The 23,133-nt window shown below is 42.9% G+C and overlaps 1 protein-coding gene and 2 pseudogenes across 2 annotated transcripts; all 3 read left to right on the top strand.

Annotated features, from left to right (window-relative positions):
- The first annotated feature begins 1,045 nt into the window (after positions 1-1,045).
- ODAPH (odontogenesis associated phosphoprotein) lies at positions 1,046-11,635 on the top strand. 2 transcript variants are annotated; one of them, XM_065913869.1, is made up of 3 exons: positions 1,046-1,112; positions 11,304-11,440; positions 11,585-11,635. In XM_065913869.1, exons 1-3 carry the CDS (start codon positions 1,046-1,048, stop codon positions 11,633-11,635), a joined length of 255 nt encoding a protein of 84 aa, XP_065769941.1. The 2 variants fall into 2 exon arrangements, with proteins under 2 accessions (XP_065769941.1, XP_065769939.1); XM_065913867.1 differs by having other exon boundaries at positions 11,304-11,635.
- A 1,085-nt stretch (positions 11,636-12,720) lies between these two features.
- On the top strand, positions 12,721-17,697 carry LOC136152732 (fatty acid-binding protein, heart pseudogene; annotated as a pseudogene).
- Positions 17,698-18,977: 1,280 nt separating this feature from the next.
- LOC136152919 (kelch domain-containing protein 4-like) lies at positions 18,978-20,858 on the top strand (annotated as a pseudogene).
- Positions 20,859-23,133: the final 2,275 nt, after the last annotated feature.

Below are 23,133 nucleotides of genomic sequence, written 5' to 3'. Positions count from 1 at the left end.
AATTTCTACTATACAGCAAAGTGACTCAATTATACACCTATATACATCATTTTTCATATTCTTTTCCATTATGGTTTATCACGGGATATTGAACATAATTCCCTGTGCTACACAGTAGGGACCTTGTTCTTTATCCATTCTATATATAAGTTTGTATCTGCTAATCCCAAACTCCCAATCCATCTCTCCTCCAATGCCCCACATCCCCTTGGCAACCACAGTTGTGTTCTCTGTGTTTGTGAGTCTGTTCTGTTTCATAGATAAGCTCATTTGTGCCATATTTTAGATTCCACGATACGATATTTGTCTTTCTGACTTACTTAGTATGATCATCCCTACATCCAGGGTCCATGCTTTTAATCACTTGTGACCATCCCCTCCCATTCCTCCAGTAGCTGACAGGAAAAAAAACTGGGCATCTTTGGGGCAATTTGATGAATCAGAGGGAGTCCTGAAAGGACAACTCAGTAAATTAATCTCCCAAAATTTTCGTGTCTGTTTAGACAACGACCATGACGGCTACTAGAGAAGACAGTTTTTCAACTGTGGTCTTGGCTCCTGAACCAAAGCAGAAAAAACATAATCCCTGATCTGAAACCTGTGAACAGTCTCATCAAACCGCTTCAGTCTCTGAGCCTTTGGATAACGCCCTATGCATCCTGTTTGGCTTTGTGAAGTAAGCTATACAGAAGGAAACAGCGTGGAATATTTCCTGGACAGATCCTTTCTCTTGCTGAGGAGACCTACACACACAAGGAAAGAGAAGAAAAGACTTAAAGGAATTAGAAGTATAGCGAGGGTGTGGTTGTCCACAATCCAACTCCAGTCAAGGATGGATAAATGATGTTTGGCTGTCATTACAAGAGGCTCTGCTTGATAAACACTGTCTGGTATTTCCTTGCTGACTTCTTACCCTCACACCACAGGACCTGCTCACTGTGGTTCATTATGCAAATACAACTCCCTGAATCAAGCTGTGGGTGACTCACCCACCCCCTTTAAAGCCACGCTGGGTTCGAGGCAGTGACTGCTCAGGGTGGAAGCCATGGCTCACGGACCCTGCTTCTCCCACTGGCTGTTGGTCTGCTGGTTGGTGGTAACTGTGGCAGAAGGTAAGGGTTTTGCTTTTATTCTCCTGTGGGTCCACTAATTAACAAGCTGTGTAAAAAGAATGAATTTGGCTCCATGATTATAACATATCCATGAATTGGAAATATTTACGTCAGCTTCCATCAGCCTGTGTGTTTAAAGAGAAGGACACTGAATTTTATCATCGGAAGGTGTTGGTCCTAGTCTCAGTCCTAGCTATATGACTTTAGATGCACTTAACTGCTCTGAAATCCATTTCCTCTTGTGTGAAGTGACAGCATGAATGACATCCATTATTATGAGGGTTGTTAGGACCAAATGGGAGAAGGCAATGGCACCCCACTCCAGTACCCTTGCCTGGAAAATCCCATGGATGGAGGAGCCTGGTAGGCTGCAGTTCATGGGGTCTCAAAGAGTCAGACACGACTGAGCAACTTCACTTTCACTTTTCACTTTCACTCATTGGAGAAGGAAATGGCAACCCACTCCAATGTTCTTGCCTTGAGAATCCCAGGGACGGGGGAGCCTGGTGGGCTGCCGTCTATGGGGTCGCACAGAGTTGGACACGACTGACTTGACTTAGCAGCAGCAGCAACAGCAGGACCAAATGAGCTATCCTGCAAGAAAAGCTCTTCAAGCTTCAAGCACTATATGAATACTAGCTATTATTGTTGTGGAGCTAACAATTTCCCCCCTGAATTACAGCAATGTCCATCTCTTTGATTTCCCCATGGTGTGGTAATTTACACATGGTGGGTGCTCAGTTTCTGTTTGTTGATTGCTTTAATCACATCTAGTCAGTTGTGTCCTGGCGCTGCGGAGGTGAGTCTAGACTTCTTGCTTTGAGATTCTATGAGATTCAATTTCTCCACTGCTCCTTTCTCCTTCCTCCCCACCACCCCTACAAAATTTCCAGGTGGCCTGAGCCAGAGACTTGGTTTGCAAACACTGGGGACAGGCAAGAAAAGGAGGAGAGCCCCAGGAGTCACACCGAGCCCTCCATCCCTTTCATGTGGCCTGGGACTTTGCGGGGCTGCAGCCAGACCCTAGTAGACCCTAGTCATCCCCCAGCCAGTTTGCTGCGCCCATGCACCACAGCTCATAACGGAGTGGAGAGGAGCAGGGCCATCGGAGCTGGTGGTTCCAGAAAGTGAACCACTCTTCAGGAAACCCTACAAACATGTAGCCAGATAAGTTATAATGAAATTAGAGGTTTATTCACTTTTTTTCAAGCACTGCTAAAATGTGGTTTCTATTTTGGGCTCCCTCTCCCCCACTGTCCCTCATACTGGCCTCAAAGTCCTTCAAACGCAGCTTCACTCTCTCCAGGCAGCCCTGGTTTCAAGTCATCACTTGCTTACACGTGTGGTCCCTGAACTCACCCCGTCCTCTCTCATCTCCATGGCAGCAGCTGTGGCTAGCCCCCTTTCCTGCTTTCACCTGTTTATTACAATTCTGCTTCATATGATGTCGTTTAGTGTCGCTATGGTATTGCCTTCACAATGGTTTTCTTAAGACACGTGGTTTTAAAATTGTAATCTCCCTCTACCTGAAATTTTTGAATTCTTATAGCAATTCGCACATTGCCCACAGTACTTACTGCATTATGCTCTGTATTACAGATCCATGTATTTGTAGCATCTCCCCATAGGCCCTGTTTCTTCATCTCTGCCTTTGTCGCAGCTCCTAACACAGTAATCTGTACACTGTTGAGTCAACTAGACTCACAGCATAGGATTGAAAGAGGCCTGTGTGAACTTGTGTGAAGTGGGCTCCAAAGTCTTTATCTGTAAAATTAGGGACTTGACCAAAATAGCTAGTCATTCTGTGAGTCTGTGCAGGAATTCAGTTGCAGTTATTGTGAGCAAGATAATCACAGGGCTTATATTTCTTTTTGGTTCACCTCTGAAGGCACCTGAGGATGTATAAAAGAAGAGCTGCCTACTTATACATCAAGTACAAAGCTTACTTCTCTTAAAAATCAGGGTAGCTCACTACAAAACAGCTATTGTCTGCCCAAACAACCACAGACTACAGGTAATTATATTTTCTAAAAAGAGGTCATCTCATCCTTGCTGTTTTTTTTAAAGTACTAGTTGTTGGTGTACTATGAATTTCATGTCTAGACTATAATAAACCCACTTAAAATTGATGTCCAAACTCCAGCAATAGTTTGGCTTGATTATTTTATTATCCTCTAATTTTGAATGTAAATTATTTTTGCAAATTTTCTGGGTTTGGCAGGACTTCCTTGGCAGTCCAGTGGTCAGACTCCACATTTCAACTGCAGGGCATATAGGTTTGATTTCTGGTCTGGAAAATAAGATCCTACATGCCATGTAGCAAAAAAACATTTTTTTTTTCATTTTTTTCTGAAACTAGAATGAAATACTCACTTAGACTTGCAAAAATCTACAGAAATGAACTCAACATTCATTAATACAATCCACACCTGCCTGCCTGGCCACTCATTCAACTCATCTGATCTGTATTGGGCATAAGTGCTCACGCTAAGCCAAGGACTGGTTATAGCAATGACCGATAGGGGCTTCCCTGAGAGTACAGTTGGTAAAGAATTCACCTGCAGTGCAGGAGACCCCGGTTCGATTCCTGGGTTGGGAAGATCTGATGCAGAATAGAAAGGCTACCCACTCCAGTATTCTTGGGCTCCCCTTGTGACTCAGCTGGTAAAGAATCCGCCTGCAATGCGGGAGACCAGGGTTCGATCCCGGGTTGGGAAGATCCCCTGGAGAAGGGAAAGAATACCCACTCCAGTATTTTGGCCTGGAGATTTCCATGAACTGTATAGTCCATGGGGTCACAAAGAGTCAGACACAACTGAGAGACTTTCACTTTCACTTTCAGTGACCAATAAAGTCAACAGTCCTCCTCATCTTTATGGAAGATCAATAACCTAGTAGCTCAGTTCAGTTCAGTTCAGTCACTCAGTGGTGTTCCACTCTTAGCAACCCCATGGACTGCAGCACAACAGGCCTGCCTGTCCATCACCAACTCCCAGGGTTTACTCAAACTCATGTCCATTGAGTCAGTGATGCCATTCAACCATCTCATCCTCTGTCATCCACTTCTCCTCCCACCTTCAATCTTTCCCAGCATCAGGGTCTTTTCCAAAGATTTGGCTCTTCGCATCAGGTAGCCAAAGTATTGGAGTTTCAGTTTCAGCATCAGTCCTTCCAATGAATATTCAGGATTGATTTCCTTTAGGATGGAGTGGTTAGATCTCCTTGCTATCCAAGGGACTCTCAAGAGTCTTCTCCAACGCCACAGTTCAAAAGCATCAACTCTTCAGTGCTCAGTTTTATTTACGGTCCAATTCTCACATCCATATCTGAGCACTTTACATATCTTATTTTAGACACTACAATAAGCCAATAAGTAGCATTATTTTCTCCAAATAAGGAAAGGCAGACTGGGAGAAAGCTGTCAATTAAGTTATGGAAGCTGTCAATAGTCAAACATAATTATTAAATGGTGGAGCTCATATAAGTCATAGAGCTCAGGGATTCTATGCTGTTTTTAAAAATTATGAAAGTATGATAAAAAAGAAAGTATGATAAAATTTTCAGATGACTTGGAAAATGCAGAACAAAGTTACATATAGTTCCACTGTATATTACAATTATTTTTTAAGTAGATAAATTAAGATTTTTAGTGGAGTTAAAATAGAAAACTCTCAAAAATTAATAGAATGAATAGACAGAAAAGTTGAAGGAGGTAGTGGACCTGAAAAGCATTATGAACAAATTCAATGTAATTAAGATTTATACAATTTTCACACATCAGCAGAATACAAGTTCTATTCCAGTTCCCATAGACTGTAAACCAGGAGAGACTGGAACATATCCAGGGGTGTAAAACAGGATGCAAAAATTTCATGGTCTAAAGGTACTGAAATCATACACAGTCTGTTCTCTTAAGAGATCCTGTGCTTTTAAACACGATGCTATTCTGCCTCTCAAAATGTTTCCCATCTGCATTTAAATATTTGACTGACGTTAGTCTAATTAAGGTTACAGAAGAGTTCTCATTTTTGATATTCAGTATATTTGGTGTCATGTCAGTATGCTACATAGTGAGAAATATTTGCTTGTTAATAATCACATTATCCCTGAGAGGTAGGAACGTGATAACTTTCGCAATTAGGGAAACTGAGATCTCTCTCAGTCTGATCATGTCCACTATAGTCACAGTGCTAGCGATCAGGAGACCAGGTATGCACGATGATCTCGCAGATACATCAGTGGAGGAGGAATATAACCACTGAATATGAATCACATGACCAATAAATATGGTGAAAGTGGACTCACGGGGTGCTACGGAAGCATATTGCTAAAGGCCTTAAGCCAGCCTCAGGGGAGAGAAGACCTCCTTGAGGAAATGAGATATGAAATCTACATAGAGATAAACCAGGCAAAGAGAGCAGGAAATGATGTTCTTGGCATCTGGAACCAACTTTTTAAAAGAACAGGACCATGGATGATTGTTGTCAAAGTATTTGTCAACATTTGTCAGAAGAGAGCCTTGACTAATACTGGACAAACCAGGCATTTTCTGGTGGCCCAGTGGTTAAGACTCTGAGTTTCCAAAGAAGAGTGCATGAGTTCGATACTAGTGACAATACTAACACTTATTTGTGGGGTGGCGGAAACGAGTCAGATTCCTATGGATTAAATAGGTGGGGGGAAAAGGAGTAGAGTGTGTAGACTTCTCTTTGAAGTGAGAGAAGTAGAAACAAGAAGTTCATGGCAGATCACTGAAGTTTTCTCTCTGAAATATGAAGCAGAGTAATCTGCTTAGAAAGGTCGGGAGAATTATGAAGAGAATTCTTCAAATGAATGAAGAAGAGTGAGAATGTTGAAGGGGCTTTGAAGAGACTATGGAAGGTTTAGAAGACAGAGAGACTGGATCAGAACATGGACAGACAGAAGAATTCAGGAGCAGTATTAACTCTTTGGAGACCACGAATGGCATCAACCCACTCACTCAGATGTATGGCCTGAACCTCGTAAATAACCTGTGACAGTTCCCCAAATAAGTCCCTAAAGTTCCCATATTTTACAACACTTGAGCTAGCCAACCAGTAGCCTGAAATAGTCACCACGTGTCTAGTCTGCTGGGAGAACGTGGTTTTACGTGAGCTAGATACTGGGACAAGCTTATATCTTGACCTTGAGTCCTTAGAAATTCCTGGAAGAAGAGCGTTGACTAATATTGGGTAAACCAGGGACTGCTCTGGTGGTCCAGTGGTTAAGACTCTGAGTTTCCAAAGTAGAGTGCACGAGTTCGATCCTTGGTCGAGGAATTAAGATCTCACATGCTGCAGCCCACTCCAGTATTCTTGCCTGGAGAATCCCACAGATGGAGGAGCCTGGTGGGCTACAGTCCACTGGGTCGCAAAGAGTCTGATGCGACTTCACTTTCACTTTCACTTTCAACCCTCAGCTGAGAAGACTTTCAGCTCTTGTGTTTGCTATTGATTGTTTTCTTGAGTTCTTAAAGACCTGTGACTATATTTAAGTTGCCTGTTTTCTAATTGCATCACTTTACACACTGTTGTCTAATAATATGTGGTATTTAAAATGCTTTCTTAATTATTTTGAGCAGCCATTGCCTGTATTTTCTTAGCATCTCCTTGGTTTTCTTACGTGAACTCATCTGACAGGGAAATGCAGCTTTTTTTTTGCCCTCTCTGCATACTGGACCATCTGAGTCAGTGGTCTAACTAATCCCTCATGGTCTCTGAGCTACTGTTCTACCAAACTCAGCAGTTATGTGCTTCAGGAATTTTTCTAACTAATCTCCAAAGTAGAGTGCACAATTTTTTCGGTAGAATTGGTCCCATTAGGAGACTCTTGGTGTCACCTTTGTTATCTTAAAAGCTGGTCCCTTCGCTGAGGCTCTTCGTTTTTTTAAGACTTGATGCTATTTCAGCTGAAATAAATTGGCAAGGCTATTTTAAAAATTGAGGTAAGCCATTTAAGAAATTGAAAAGTAATCGCAAACGACATAGGGTAGTTGTGACTTTCCATTCTGTATCAGTTGAATTTTTGTGCTCTTTTCCCTGTGTACGTGGTGGTTCTATTTTTCTCCAATAAAACTTTTTATTAAAAAAAAAAATCTCACATGCTGCGTGGCATGGTCAAAAAACAACAAAATTTTAAAAAAATTTAATTTAAAAAACACTAGACATCCCAGAGTCAGAGAAGCACTAACAACTCTAACACTCCATCGTCAGGAGGATTTGGTGAGTAGCCTCAGTTTTTGTTTTGTTTTGTTTTGTTTTTTATTTTTTTTTTTTTAGCCTCAGTTTTAAGAAGTAAAATGAGCACAAAGGGTGGATGTTTTTAAAAGCTAGAATCCAATTTACTGAGTGGCAGAGCCCAAGACCTAGCTAAACCTGATCTGATAGCAAAATGTCACAATGGAGCTCAAGAATAAGGCTAGCTTCCTCTCTAGCGACTGGATTCTCAGCAGAAAGTTTCTATGTTAAAAAGGTTCATAATTAATCTGATCGTGTAGGAGGAAAGTGTCAAGACCAGCTCGACAAACAGGGTTTCTGAAAGCGTGATACAGCAAGAGAATGAGAAACGAGACACAAGAATTCAGAGAAAAGTGAGGATCAGAGGACCAACCCCGCTCCAAGGTGAAGGTGCAGAAACTGAATCCCAGCCAGGTTTATTATACTTTCAGCCGTGAATGAAAGAATATGCGGGGAGTTAAACTATAACTCATGTGGCCTTCAGGGCCAAAGAACAAAATGATCATTAACCATTAAGCAATTAGGAAACAGTAATCAATAACAAATCAGTAACTAAGACTAATGTTTTTATCTATAGATTTTCCACCACATACGTAAAACATGTGACTCTGAGATGCCAGTTGAGGAACAGTCTGGGGTTGGTTTTCTGATCCCAGGAGCATATCTTGTTTTCAAGATTATGAACTGTTCCCTCTGGACTTGTTCCAAGAGTCTCATGCCTTGCATCCAGTTTATCAATAATTATAAATTTCTTTTGTGGCCCTTGCCAGGGTCTGCTCTTCTTTTTCCTGTCTCCTACAGAAAGAATGAGTGATATGGCATTAAGTCATCTTCTGTAGTTTGAAATGTCTTAATCCAGTTTCAACCATAACATTTCAATGCTCAGTAGCCTGAGTGGATATGGGAGAAAGAGTCAGTATTTAATTCACCCATTCAAGGTGGATTAACAAAATAATAGAGGTGATTATTATAAAGATATTTCCAAGAAACTTAAGTACAGCCAGCCCTCAAAAAGACCAACCCTGGAAAGTCAAGAGCCAAGGCTACCCTCACCATCACCCTGTTACCACATAGGCACTTCTCTCTTTTTCTCTTTGAGAGGCCGTCCCCATTTTACAGCTATGGAAAGACTGGCTTCTCTGTTCATTCAACATTCAACTGGCCGACACCTGACACTTCAGCCTCTCCCCTACACCTTCTCCTTACACCCTCCACTGTGTCTCTTTGTTGAACTTCTCAGATGACATCTGATTGGTCACTGGCCAGTCAATGAAAGAGCTGAACGTCTAACAACAGTCCTGTGAGGAATTCATTGTTTCCATCATTCACACTCAGCTGCCCTTTTCAGACTTGTATTGGCAAGTTTCTAAGGGACAGGATAATTTTCTAAAGGAGATCTTGCTTTTTCATAGCCAGTTTGATTAAGTGATCCAGCTTGACACTGGATATTGATCCAAATTTCTTCTCAGAAACTCATCACGCTGGTCCTCAGTGCTCATTCCTCTGCTGTGTGTAGACGCTCCCTCTGTCCTCTTCAGGGAGCGATTTCACTGCTGGGAGAGTGAAGCAAGTCTTTCAGATTAACAGCCTTCGGGGGGACAGTTACTTTTCTTAACGTTACATTTTTTCCCACCAAATTTTCTTATTTATTTATAATTTATGCACAATAAAAGGCACACATCTTAGAAGTGCAGATGAATCACTTTTTACATATAAGCATATGTGTGTACACATATATTTTTGTGTATATTTATATGTATGTGTATAAATATAAATGTGTGTGCATATCTCCATATTCATGTAACAACCACCCAAATCAAGATCGAAAGAATTCACTGTTTCCTTTCTCCACTAAATAACACCTACATGTAACCCTAAGCTGTTTTTCACTTTTTTTAAACCATTCAGTTCAGTTCAGTCGCTCAGTCGTGTCCGACTCTTTGCGACCCCATGGACTGCAACATGCCAGGCCGCCCTGTCTATCACCAACTCCCGGAGCTTACTCAAACTCATGTCCATCACATACGTGATGCCATCCAACCCTCTCATCCTCTGTCGTCCCTTTCTCCTCCCACCTTCAATCTTTCCCAGCATCAGGGTCTTTTCAAATGAGTCAGCTCTTCGTATCAGGTGGCGAAAGCATTGGAGTTTTCAGCTTCAGCATCAGTCCTTCCAATGAATATTCAGGACTGACTTCCTTTAGGATGGACTGGTTGGATCTCCTTGCAGTCCAAGGGACTCTCAAGAGTCTTCTCCAACACCACAGTTCAAAAGCATCAGTTCTTCGGTACTCAGCTTTCTTTATAGTCCAACTCTCACACCCATACATGACTACTGGAAAAACCATAGCCTTGACTAGATGGACCTTTGTTGACAAAGTAATGTCTCTGCTTTTTAATACGCTGTCTAGGTTGGCATAACTTTCCTCCCAAGGAGTAAGCATCTTTTAATTTCATGGCTGCAGTCACCATCTGCAGTGATTTTGGAGCCCTCAAAAATAAAATCTCTCAATGTTTCCACTGTTTCCCCATCTATTTGCCATGAAGTGATGGGACCAGATGCCATTATCTTAGTTTTCTGAATGTTGAGTTTTAAGCCAGCTTTTTCACTCTCCTCTTTCACTTTGACCAAGACGCTCTTTAACTCTTCTTCACTTTTTGCCATAGCGGTGGTGTCATCTGCATATCTGAGGTTATTGATATTTCTCCTGGAAATCTTGATTCCAGCTTGTGCTTCATCTACCCTGGCATTTTGCATGATATACTCTGCATAGAAGTTAAATAACCTGGGTGACAATATACAGCCTTGACGTACTCCTTTCCCAGTTTGGAACCAGTCTGTTGGTCCATGTCCAGTTCTAACTGTTGCTTCTTGACCTGCATACAGATTTCTCAGGAGGCAGGTCAGGTGGTCTGGTATTCCCATCTCTTTAAGAACTTTCACAGTTTGTTGTGATCCACACCATCAAAGGCTTTTCATAGTCAATAAAGCACAAGTAGATGTTTTTCTGGAACTCTCTTGCTTTTTTGATGATCCAGCAAATGTTGGCAATTTGATCTCTGGTTCCTTTGCCTATTCTAAATCCAGCTAGAACATCTCTCATAGATTAACATAATTTTGCTTGTTCTTGAGCTTCATATAATTGGAATCTTACAGTATATACTCTTTTGTGTCTAACCTCTTTGGCTCAACATAGCATCATAGGGTACATCCATGTTGTTGTATTCATAATTCTTGCTCTTTATTGCTGAGTAGTATTTTATTGTATGAATACATAGTTTATTTATCCTCACCTATTGATGGTTTCTGTGTGTATGTACTTAGTGGCTTCAGTCATGTACAACTCTTTGTGATCCTTTGTACCGTAACCCACCAGGCTCCTCTGTCCATGGGATTCTCCAGGCAGGATACTGGAGTGGGTTGCCATGCCCTCCTCCAGGGGATCTTCCCAACCCAAGTCCCCCACATTGCAGGCGTATTCTTTACCATCTGAGCCACGAGGGAGTCCACTGATGGTTTGCAGGGTTAGGTTAATATGAATAAGAGTGCTATGCGGATTTCCTTGGTGGTCTTGTGGTTAAGACTCTGCGCTTCCCCTGCAGGGGGCACAGGTTTGATCCTTGGTCAGAGAACTAAGATCCCACAAACCCCACAGTGTGGCCAAAAAAAAAGCTGCTTAAAAAAAAAAATTCTTGAACTAATTTTCTGTAGACATACGCATTCATTTCTCGTGGGTAAATTCTCCAGCATGGAATTTCTGGGTCACAAGGAGTGTCCATGTCTCATTTTACTGAACTAGACAGTTCTCTCAAACATGCTTTAGGGAGACTCTAGAATTCTCCCTTCCATTCTTTCTCCTCTGCTACACCTGAAGACTTTCCCCTCTGTTCCTGCCATCAGGCCTATTTCCTGACATGTACTTTTCTCCCCACAGGACAAGAAGTGGTCACTCCTCCTGGAGATTCACAAAGTAATGCGCACCCTACAGACTGCGAGATTTTTACACTCACGCCTCCCCCTGCCACAAGGAACCCAGTGACGAGGACCCAGCCCATCACCAGGACACCCAGGTGTCCCTTCCATTTTTTCCCACCACGGTGGTCCCGAGTCTACATTAGGTTTCCATACAGGCCTTACCCTCCTCCAACGTGGAACCACCATTTTCAATTCCATCCATATTTTTGTCCACATATTCGCCTTCCTCCTTATTACAATTATTTCCCCAGGAGAAGACTCTGGAGAGGAAGTTCCTCTGAGGAAAGCTGAGAAAAGAGAGAAGCCCCAAATGTGCTGAAGTAAAAGAAGACAAGACCTCAGAAAAGACTCGAAAAAGATTTGTGCTTTCAGTTTCCAACTAAAACAATTGGGTTGGAAAATTATGCATCTTAAACTCCACTGACTGGAAATTGTTCTCCTTGTCTGCAGTGAACGTATTGGTTTATAGGTTATTCATGATAACAAAATAGAAGCAATAACTACATTATTCTTATCCTTTACTTTTTATGATCACAACATGTTTATGCAAGAAAAGTTCTAAAATGAGTGGTTCCCATAATTCCTATCATCTTGTGATACGGGAAGAATCAGCTCCATCTTCTAAGTCACAGTGAAGAGCATTTAAATAAATTGAGACTGCTATAAACCAAATGGAGACATTAATGACACCCTTTTATGCTTACTGGAAAACTCACAAAGCAAGGCATATTTACAAAGTGATCTTTAAAAAAATTATAAAAGACAGAAAGTTTTGTTTTATCCTGTTTTGCAGTGGTTATTCATTCATTTTTAACTGACATACAATTGACATAATATTATATTGATTCCAGGTTATATAACATAATGATTCAATATTTGTATATATTGCAAAATGATTACCACAATAGTTCCGTTAACATCTGTTACCATACATAAATTACAAAAGTTCTTTCTTGTGAAGAGAACTTTCAAGATCTGCTCAGTTTTCTAATAACAAAAAGAAATTATAAAGATTAAAACAAAAAGCTATGGGGACTTTAACAACAGGTACTATTTTAAAGATACTATAAACTAAATTACCTAACCAAAACAGTTCTTTTTAAACTGCAATATCTAAATATACTTTAATGTTAACTGTTTAAGCCACCAATGAAAATTAGTTTGATATGTATCCCACTGTTTCTCCTGTTATCTTCATATTCATGCTAAGTCACTTCAGTCGTATCCAACTGTTTGTGACCCTATGGACTGTAGCTCGTCAGGTTCCTCTGTCCGTGGGATTCTCCAGGCAAAAATACTGGAGTGGGTTCCGCTTCTCTTCTCTTCAGACATATAGATACTAGTTTAAATTATATACTTCCCCTAAAACTTTCAACATGGTTCTAGGCTCAAAATTCAAGTACGGGGATGTTCTAGTAACTCTAGGATGCCACAGACACAAATTCAGTCAACTATAGGAACCTTGTATTCTGAGAAGGCAACATAAGCAACAAATCCCACAGGCTGTGTTCCATCGTTATTGACATTTCTTTAGGCTTTCTGTAAAATACTGCCTCCTTTTTGTGCTGTTCACCTTGCCTGTAACATAGGAACCTCGGTTTCTCATATGTGGTCAGTGGCTTACATCTGTTCCTCCCAAAAACTTTGTGCAAAGCTGCTGCTGCTGCTTCTACGAAGGAAAAAAAGTGGGGGTTTGGGGGCACACAAAGACATGAAGATGCTGGGAATGTTGCCTGGGAAACGGAGAGAGATATAAAGTCATCATGCTGTTTCCTCACTATATTAAAAGAGAAAAAGAAAAACACTATTTTCTTTACTACATAGCAAATTTTCATCCTCAGAATAGATATTTGCTTAGAAATCACAAGCTTAAGTAAACTTGTATTTGAAATCCTCATTAAGTAAAAAAAAAAAAAAAAAATCTATATTTTGTAATAAACTTGCTCGCTCATTTGCTTTCCTTTCGGCTAATGGGGCATAATCCAGAAAGGGCCAACCTTGGGCAAACCTGAAGAGAGATCAGTGCTGTATCCGAACCTCACCTCCCTCCCTGGACCTCCTGCTTCGTTACCTCTCACCCCCACCTCTCACCGCTCACCCAGCGTTCGGTGAGCTCACCGCACTCTACCGCCCAAAACCAACCTGGTTCTGACAGGCCTTTCTCTCCCCAGACATTTGAATTTTTGCAATCCAGTATCTCAGCGTGGTTCAGTCACGTGCGATTCTTTGCGACCCCATGGACTGTAGGGGTCGCCATTAAATCCGGTATATGACTGCTCCGAAATCCAATCCCTGAAGGCCTTGTTAGTGATCTATAAACCTCAGGAAAACTAAGACAAACTAAAAAGGGTGTAACAGCTTCAGTGCATCCATTATAGAAAGTGGGCTACTCCTGGGGTATTTCACAGTAAGACCTTTTTTCAAAATGGCTTAAGATAAAATTACATCATTTCTCACCCTTGAACATGCATAGAATAGCCTACATGAGAAACAGTCCACAACCCCAATTAAAAGTATAGGCCTTTGTGAGTTTTCAAATCCAAACATTATTGCTCGGTCATGTCTGACTCTTTGGGACCCTTTGGAGTGTAGCCTGCCAAGTGCCTCTGTCCATGGGATTCTCCAGGCAGGAATACTGGAGTGGGTAGCTATTCCCTTCTCCAGGGGATCTTCCCGACCCAGGAACTGAGCCCAGGTCTCCTACATTGCAGGCGGATTCTTTCCCCACTGAGCCATCGGGGAAGATCCTTGTGAGTTTGGGTTAGTACATTTTTCTTTTAAAATATGGAGGTACCTAGCAGGTTTATCGACTCAGGGGGATCATCTTCAAGTACTAATATGTCAAAATGAGCTAGTTTACACGTGTTCCTCTTAGCATATAGGTGGGACTGTCTGCTTCTGCAGCAATGGCAGTCTGTTGGGAACATGTGACTTTTTTAATGCATCTTTTATACACATAAAATACATCTTTTGCTTTGTGGCAGAAATAGCCTATGCAAGTCTAAAGTTCTAATTATACTAAAAAGGTGTAACCTGAACTGAATCATCCAGCAAACCCAAATTTACAAAACAACTGCTCTGTAATTTCCAAAATACGTGGATGTCAGGGTAGACAAAGTGTAAAGATGATTAAAGAGACGTGACAACTAAATGTAACATGGCCTAGAGCTGGAAAGGAAAGGGAGATATTGCCACAAACAATATTATTGGAACAACTGGAAAATTTTTATGTGAACCATGTTTTAGGTAATAGACATATATCAATGTTAAATTTTCTGAGTTTGATAATTATGTAAGAGAAGATCCTTGGATAAAAATCTGAAGGTAAAGGAATATATTTTATGCAACTGTCTTAAACTATTTGGGGAAAAAATGTGTGTGTGTGTGTGTGTGAAGGAAGGGGGGAAGGGAGATAGAGAGAGGGAGAAAAGGGGAATAGGGAGGGAGGGTAGGAGGGAGAGTGAAAAAAAAATGGTGGGAAAATGTTTTTACAATTGATATATTTGGAGGAAAGGCATGTGACAGTTCTTTGTATCATTCTTGCAACTCTTCTGTAGCTTGAAATTATTTCAAAATGAAATTAAAAAGATATTATTAAAAACAACACAAGAGTTAGCAATAAGAGTTTAGTTGTCGGGGAGGAATTGGGCTGTTTAAGGTCTCAGGAAGCAGATGAGGGAGATGACAGTTGGACTGGGGAGTGAGGTACAAAGAGAAGGAAGATTAAAAAGATCTTGGGGGAAATATCCTGGAAAAAACTGCATTGAAAGTGGTCGCAGTCATGTGGGGAGGACAGAGTCCTACAGGCCAAGCTGTCCCTGCCACCCCACCTTCCCCCAAGAAGGAGCACTTGACTTGTGGGAGGGGCTATGCCTACGTGGACTTTAAAAGTATCTAAGATTCTGGTGTGCACTTAAGATGAGATGTAACTCATATTTTTGTTCACTGAGATATTTTGTGGTTAAAAATTCTTCATGAGACAAGAGCTCAGGGCTGGTGCACTTGGGAAGACCCAGAAGGATGGGATGGGGAGGGAGGTGGGAGTGGGGATCGGGATGGGGAATACATGTAAATCCATGGCTGATTCATGTCAATGTATGGCAAAAACCACTACAATATTGTAAAGTAATTAGCCTCTAACTAATAAAAATAAATGAAAAAAAATTCTGAGCAAAGTGGAAATGCAGTAATTTTAAAGGAATTTTATGTTGAGTTGTGCCATGTGAACACATCTTTTTTTGGTTTTATTTTGTTTGTGGTCAGTATTAAGAAAGCAAAATCTCTGCTTACTGTATCTTTTCATAGTCATTGTACAAGAAGCAGTCTTTTGTGGTCACTGTAAAATGACTATAATGTTTGGTAGCAAACAGAATCCATGTACTCTTACTAAGGTTAGATAATTTGTTGTATCTTCAGTCCAAGGTTTCTTTATGCTTTTTAAATAATCCAGTAATAGAGTAGAATCTATTAGCCAAAATCAGTTTGGGGATTAAAAGCAAAACCTGGGGTGCGAGAGAAAAGGGTGGACTTTTACAAGGTACAATCAGTAAAAATTCAGGGAAAGATCTGAAAACCCTGTATGATAATTCATACTTGTTCCTGTACTGTGCCCTGAGTTGGTAATATCAGTAGCTTTTTATCATGTCCCTCTTGTCCTTAAATTTTACTTTAAAAAATTTATATCCCCAATACTTTCTACCCTTGGAATTTTTCTGTCTTCTGAGTTTTTTTTTTTTAATGTTTAAAAATATGTCAGCATGACAGTCCACTTTTCAACTAGTGACTTGGGCATGATACAATCACTAGAATTTAAAGAGTGGTAGTCATGCCCATAGGGGGAAAGATGTTTGGGTGTGTTCTTTTGAAATTGAAACTATAAAAGTAAGTGCTTAAAAGATCTTGTTTGTTGTTCTGTATGGTAAAGACTAATTCTGTTGTATCAAGTACATAATTACTTATCATTTTCTTCCTCCTGACAGCATTAATAAAGGTTTGGTTCTAAACCCCCCCAAAAAAATTTTCACAAAAAATTAACCATGAATTTATTCATGCCTTGAAGCTAAGTTAGACATATAATTCTATTCCTACAGCCCACAGTACTACCAACGTTGTAATAATTCACATGTTGGTTATAAGAGTTATGGGGCATCTAGACTGGTTGAGCTGAGACTCGTGTTCACTGGTATCTGGGGAAGACAGTTTTTAATTGGGTAAGGAGAGGGAATTCAGTTGGAGGTTGGGGTCTCAATGGGAGAAATAAAAGATATAAGATGGCATGTCCTTCCACAACCACCACCCGGATTGAACTGGAGCTGGGTGATGAGCAGCAGATGATGATCAAAATGTCTTTTTTTTTTGGCCACTCAGCGTGGCATGTGGGATCTTGGTTCCCCAACCAGGGATCAAACCTGTGCCTGGATGCCAGGGAAGGGCCCCTGCCAATGTCTTTAAAAGAAACTTTAGGGTCTTCGTTGGTGGTGCGGTGGTAAGGAACCCTCCTGCCAATGCAGGAGATGGTGGGGCTCCGATCCCTGGTCCGGGAAGATCCCACATGCTGTAGAGTAACTAAGCCCCTCTGCTCCAGAGCCCAGGAGCCACAATGACTGAGCCCACAAAGTTGCAACTACTGAAATCTGTGAGCATAGAGCCCATGCTCCCCAACAAGTGAAGCCCTCACACCACAACTAGAGAGTTAGCCCCTGCTTGCCACAACTAGAGGAAAGTCTGTGCAGCAACAAAGACCCAGCAGAGCCAAAAATAAATTTAAAAAAAAAATTTTTTTTTAAAGAAAGCTGGTCCCAGAGTCCTTGCACGCATTCTCTGTCTTCAGTTTCCCAGACTAGCCCAGCCTCACTACGGTGGACACCTTCATGGGTACCTGGAAGTTAGTGAATAGCAGGAATTTCGATGGCTACGTGAAGTCAGTTGGTGTGGGTTTTGCTACCAAGCAGGCGGCCAGTATGACCAAGCCTACCACAGTCATCGAAGTGAATGGGGATACAATCACCATAAAAACCCAAAGCATCTCCAAGAACAGGGAGGTAGGCTTCGAGCTGGGAGTGAATTTCAATGAGACAACAGCGGATGACAGGAAGGTCAAGTCCATCCTGATGCTGGATGGAGGTGAATTTGTCCACAGGCTGAAGTGGGATGGACAAGAGACAACACTTGTACAGGAAATAGTTGATGAGAAACTCATCCTGCCACTCACCCACAGCGGTGCAGTTTGCAATCGTACTTATGAGGAAGAGGCACGACCTGTCCACTCCTTTACTGACTGCTCTTCTGCCAGTTGGCTACTCATGGGCTCGGCTCCAGATTGCCTCATTTTTATCCCCTGGCATTTTATATAAATCTACTTTGATTGGGGAAATTTTCCTGGTGTCAGCTGGCATCAGCCTGAATCCAGTTCCAATCTCGTTGTGTATGTTTGGTTCTTTAACTGCATCCAAAGGGTGCTCTGAGGTCAATAACGCAGAGCCAAGGCCAAAAAAGAAAGCAAGCAGACTTTAGGAGCCTCTGAAAAGAGCAGAGCTGCTTTGGGATCAATGTGACAAAGTATCACACAGTTTTAAGAAGGGGACCCTTCTCTCCACCTCTGCACAGAACTTACTCCTTCTCTGGAAAATAGAAGTAACGACTTGTGGGAAGTCAGAAGACAGCAGCATTCTCATACAAGGCGCTGGTTTCATCCTGGCTGGGGGGTGTGGTGGGATGCTATCCACCTCTGCAGTGTTGAATTGCCTTCTGAGGATTTGTGGGCAGCAGGTGTCAGCAAGGGACATTCAAACCAGGAAGGAAGTTTGGGTCTGCGTGGGTCTGCCCCTGAGTGATTGGTCTGAGGCACATTTAAACACTGGGGTTTGCTAAGTTCCTGATTAAAAATGAAAAACTAAGAAAGGGCCAACTTCTTTTGTAAACATTAGCTTATGGCACTTCAAAAATCATTTGAAGAAGTGTGCTAGCTTGCTTGGACTGCCTTTACAAAGGCTGGGTGGCTTAAATAATAGAGACTTATTTTCTCTGAGTTCTAGAGGCTGATGGTCCAGGATCAAGGCATCAGCAGGATGGGTTTGCTCAAAGTACTCTCTCCTTGGTTTGCAGATGGCCACACGCTCACTGCCTCCTCACATGGCCTTTTCCTTGCGCCTGTGTGCCTCTGCTGTCTCTCTTGTGTATCCACATATTCTCTTAGTTAAGGACATCAATCAAATTGGATTTGGACTCACCATAATGACCTCATTTTAACTTCCATCATCTTTTTTAAGGTACTATCTCCAAAGATATCACATTCTGAAGTACGGTGGACAAGACTTCAACGTAGGAATTTGAAGGGGATGAGTTCAGCCCATAACAGGAGATATCCAATTTTGATAGCAGTAATTACAAATTTTCAGGAGAGCTGCATAATCTAGACAGAGCTGCTCTGACTCTAAAGAACACAAGGGTTACAATGCTCAGGTACTTTTTTAAAAATTGAAGTATAGTTGATGCACAATGTTATATAAATTACAGATGTATAATATAGTGATTCCCAATTTTAAAGGTTATACTCCATAGTTATTATAAAATGTTGTCTGGGACTTCCCTGGCGGGCCAGTGGTTAAGAATCCACCCTGCAGACAGGCAGCTCAGAAACCTCCGTGGACACGGCACGATGGGCAAAAAGGGCAAGAAAGAGAAGAAGGGCCGTGGGGCGGAGAAGACGGCCGCTAAGATGGAGAAGAAAGTGTCCAAGCGCTCGCGGAAGGAGGAGGAGGACCTGGAAGCCCTCATAGCCCACTTCCAGACTCTCGATGCCAGAAAGACTCAGGTGGTGGAGACACCTGAGTGTTAAATGCCTCCCTCTTCACTCATCCTGAGAAAGATCAATTAATCCTTTTCGGAGGTGAACATTTCAATGGCCAAAAAACTTTTCTATATAACAAACTCTATGTCTACAACATCCGGAAGGACAGCTGGACCAAAGTGGAGATCCCCAACCCGCCTCCAAGGCGCTGTGCTCACCAGGCCGTGGTGGTGCCCCAGGGTGGTGGGCAGCTGTGGATCTTCGGTGGGGAGTTTGCCTCTCCAGATGGAGAGCAGTTTTACCACTACAAGGACCTCTGGGTGCTGCATTTGGCCACCAAGACCTGGGAGCAAGTCAGGTCACCAGGTGGTCCTTCAGGCCGGAGTGGACATCGGATGGTGGCCTGGAAGAGACAGTTGATCCTTTTTGGTGGCTTCCACGAGAGTACAAGAGATTACATCTATTACAATGATGTGTATGCCTTCAACCTGGACACTTTTCTATGGAGCAAGCTGTCCCCATCCGGGACTGGGCCCACTCCCCGGTCGGGCTGCCAGATGACCGTCACCCCTCAGGGCAGCAGCATCATCTATGGTGGCTACTCAAAACAGAGAGTCAGGAAAGATGTGGGCAGAGGCACCCAGCACTCCGACATGTTCCTACTGAAGGCTGAGGAGGGGAGAGAAGGCAAGTGGTCAGAGTGGACACGGATTAACCCTTCTGGAGCCAAGCCCACGCCAAGATCTGGATTCTCGGTGGCTGTGCCCCAAACCATCAGATGCTGCTCTTCGGAGGGGTGTGTGAGGAGGAGGAGGAGGAGAGCCTGGAGGGGGACTTCCTCAATGACCTGCACTTCTACGGCCCCGTCAGGAACCGCTGGTTCACAGGACAGCTGAAGGGGCCCAAGGCGGAGAAGAGAAGGCGCAGGCGGGGCAGAAAGGCGGAGCCCGGGGGCGCCGACAAGCAGGAGGTGAAGGGGCCCAGTACCCAGGAGCCCCTGGAGGTAGTCAGGGAGGTGGTCTCAGAGGACGGGGCCGTGGTCACCGTCAAACAGGTGCTCGCTGCCCAGGGAATGGCGGGACAGCTGGAGTCGGATGCCGACGACAGCCCCGAGGAGGCAGGTGTCGCCCCGGTGGAGCCCAGCCCCGCTCCAACGGCATGCTGACCGTGAAGCACGGGCGCCTCTACCTCTACGGCGGCATGTTTGAGGCTGGCGACCGCCAGTGACCCTCAGTGACCTCTACTGCCTGGACCTCCATAAGATGGAGGAGTGGACGGTCCTGGTAGAGATGGACCCAGAATCTCAGGAGTGGCTGGAGGAGACCGACTCGGACGAGGACAGCGAGGAGGCTGAGGGTGCAGAGGGCGGCAGGGAGGAAGCCAAGGAGGACAGCGGTGAGGAGGAGGAGCACAGCGGCGAGGAGGAGGAGGACAGCGGCGAGGAGGAGGAGGACAGCGGCGAGGAGGAGGAGGACAGCGGCGAGGAGGGCGGGGAGGAGCACCCCTCGGTGGCGCCAGGCGAGCTGTTCACAGACTGCCTGCCCAGGACGGAGCAGCACTGGCTGAGGTGTGCGCGGGACGACATCGGGCCTGGCGCCCCAGAGAGGAGGGTGCTGTGGGCAGCCCAGGCCCCGGCCCAGGCCTTCTACGACGGCTCGGCCTGAGCGCACTCCAGCCGGAAGGTGGACCAAGGGAGGCGCGGTCCCCTGCAGCTTAAAATAAACTGATCTGGCCCGAAAAAAAAAAAAAAAAAAAAAGAATCCACTCTGCAATTCAGGGGACACAGGGCCAGTCCCTGGTCAGGGAACTCAGATCCCACATGCCATGGAGCAAAGATCCTGCATGATGCAATGAAGATCCTGCGAACCGCAGGTGAGACCCTATGCAGCCATAAATTAAAAAAAAAAGAATCTGCCTGCTGATGAAGGGCACATGAGTTTGATCCCTGTTCCAGGAAGATTCCGCATGCTACAGAGCAACTCAGCCCATAAGCCACAGCTGCTGAGCCTGAGCACCCTAGAGCCCATGCTCTGCAACAAGCAAAGCCCCTCTCACCGCAACTAGAGAAAGCGGGCATGCAGTAACAAAGACCCAGAGCAGCCAAAATATAAATACATACTTTTTTTTTAATTGACTCTATTCCCCGTGTTGTACAATGTATCCTTGTAGCTTATTATATACCTAAGAGCTTATACCTCCTACTCCCCTATGACTATACAGCCTTTCCTCCCTTCCCTCTCCCCACTGGTAACCACTAGATTATTCTCTAGATCTGTGAATCTTTTTGTTATAGTCACTGGTTTGTTGTCTTTTTTTAAATTCCACATGTAAGTGATATAATACAGTATTTGTCTTTCTCTGTTTGACTTACTTCACTTCACATAATGCCCTCCAAGTTCAACAATGTTGCTACAAATGGTAAAATTTCATTCTTTTTGGGGGGGGCTGAATATATATGTACTGGGGGCTTCCCAGGTGGTGCTAGTGGTAAAGAACTCACCTGCCAATGCAGGTAGGCTTAAGAGATGCAGGTTCAATGGTATTTTTCACAGAACTAGAACAAATAATTTCACAGTTTATATGGAAATACAAAAAACCTCGAATAGCCAAAGTAATCTTGAGAAAGAAGAATGGAACTGGAGGAATCAACCTGCCTGACTTCAGACTCTACTACAAAGCCACAGTCATCAAGACAGTGTGGTACTGGCACAAAGACAGAAATATAGATCAATGGAACAGAATAGAAAGCTCAGAGATAAATCCATGAACCTATGGACACCTTATCTTCAACAAAGGAGGCAAGGATATACAATGGAAAAAAGACAAACTCTTTAACAAGTGGTGCTGGGAAAACTGGTCAACCACTTGTAAAAGAATGAAACTAGAACACTTTCTAACACCATACACAAAAATAAACTCAAAATGGATTAAAGATCTAAATGTAAGACCATAAACTATAAAACTCCTAGAGGAGAACATAGGCAAAACACTCTCCGACATAAATCACAGCAGGATCCTCTATGACCCACCTCCCAGAATATTGGAAATAAAAGCAAAAATAAACAAATGGGACCTAATTAAACTTAAAAGCTTTTGCACTACAAAGGAAACTATAAGCAAGGTGAAAAGACAGCCCTCAGATTGGGAGAAAATAATAGCAAATGAAGAAACAGACAAACGATTAATCTCAAAAATATATAAGCAACTCCTGAAGCTCAATTCCAGAAAAATAAATGACCCAATCAAAAAATGGGCCAAAGAACTAAACAGACATTTCTCCAAAGAAGACATACAGATGGCTAACAAACACATGAAAAGATGCTCAACATCACTCATTATCAGAGAAATGCAAATCAAAACCACAATGAGGTACCATTACACGCCAGTCAGGATGGCTGCTATCCAAAAGTCTACAAGCAATAAATGCTGGAGAGGGTGTGGAGAAAAGGGAACCCTCTTACACTGTTGGTGGGAATGCAAACTAGTACAGCCGCTATGGAGAGCAGTGTGGAGATTTCTTAAAAAACCAGAGGAGTCGGGTGGAGAGGGAGGTGGGAGGGGGAATCGGGATGGGGAATACGTGTAACTCTATAGCTGATTCATATCAATGTATGACAAAACCCACTGAAATGTTGTGAAGTAATTAGCCTCCAACTAATAAAAAAAATAAATAAATTTTAAAAAAAGAGATGCAGGTTCAACTTCTGGATTGGGAAGATTCCGTGGAGGAGGGCACAGCAATCCACTCCAGTCTTCTTGCCTGGAGAATCCCATGACAGAGGAGCCTGGTGGGCTACAGTCCATAGGGTTGCAAAGAGTCAGACATGAGGGAAGCGACTTAGCACGTATATACGTACCACATCGTCTTTATCCTTCATCCGTTGATGGACACTTAGGTTGCTTTCATATTTTGGCAACTGTAAATAATGCTGCTATAAACATTAAGGTGCATGTATTTTTTTCCTGTGTTTTTGGTTTGCTTTTTTCCCCCAAATACATA

This window comes from Muntiacus reevesi, chromosome 22 (assembly GCF_963930625.1).
Source record: "Muntiacus reevesi chromosome 22, mMunRee1.1, whole genome shotgun sequence".
Classification (NCBI taxonomy): Eukaryota; Metazoa; Chordata; class Mammalia; order Artiodactyla; family Cervidae; genus Muntiacus; species Muntiacus reevesi.
This window is presented reverse-complemented; position numbering and strand designations above follow the sequence as displayed.

Bases quoted from the DNA above. Each gene is read 5' to 3' on its own strand.
- ODAPH (XM_065913867.1), top strand. From the start codon at position 1,046: ATGGCTCACGGACCCTGCTTCTCCCACTGGCTGTTGGTCTGCTGGTTG. The intron at 1,113-11,303 runs GTAAGGGTTTTG...TTCTCCCCACAG, and splicing joins GGTGGTAACTGTGGCAGAAG to GACAAGAAGTGGTCACTCCT.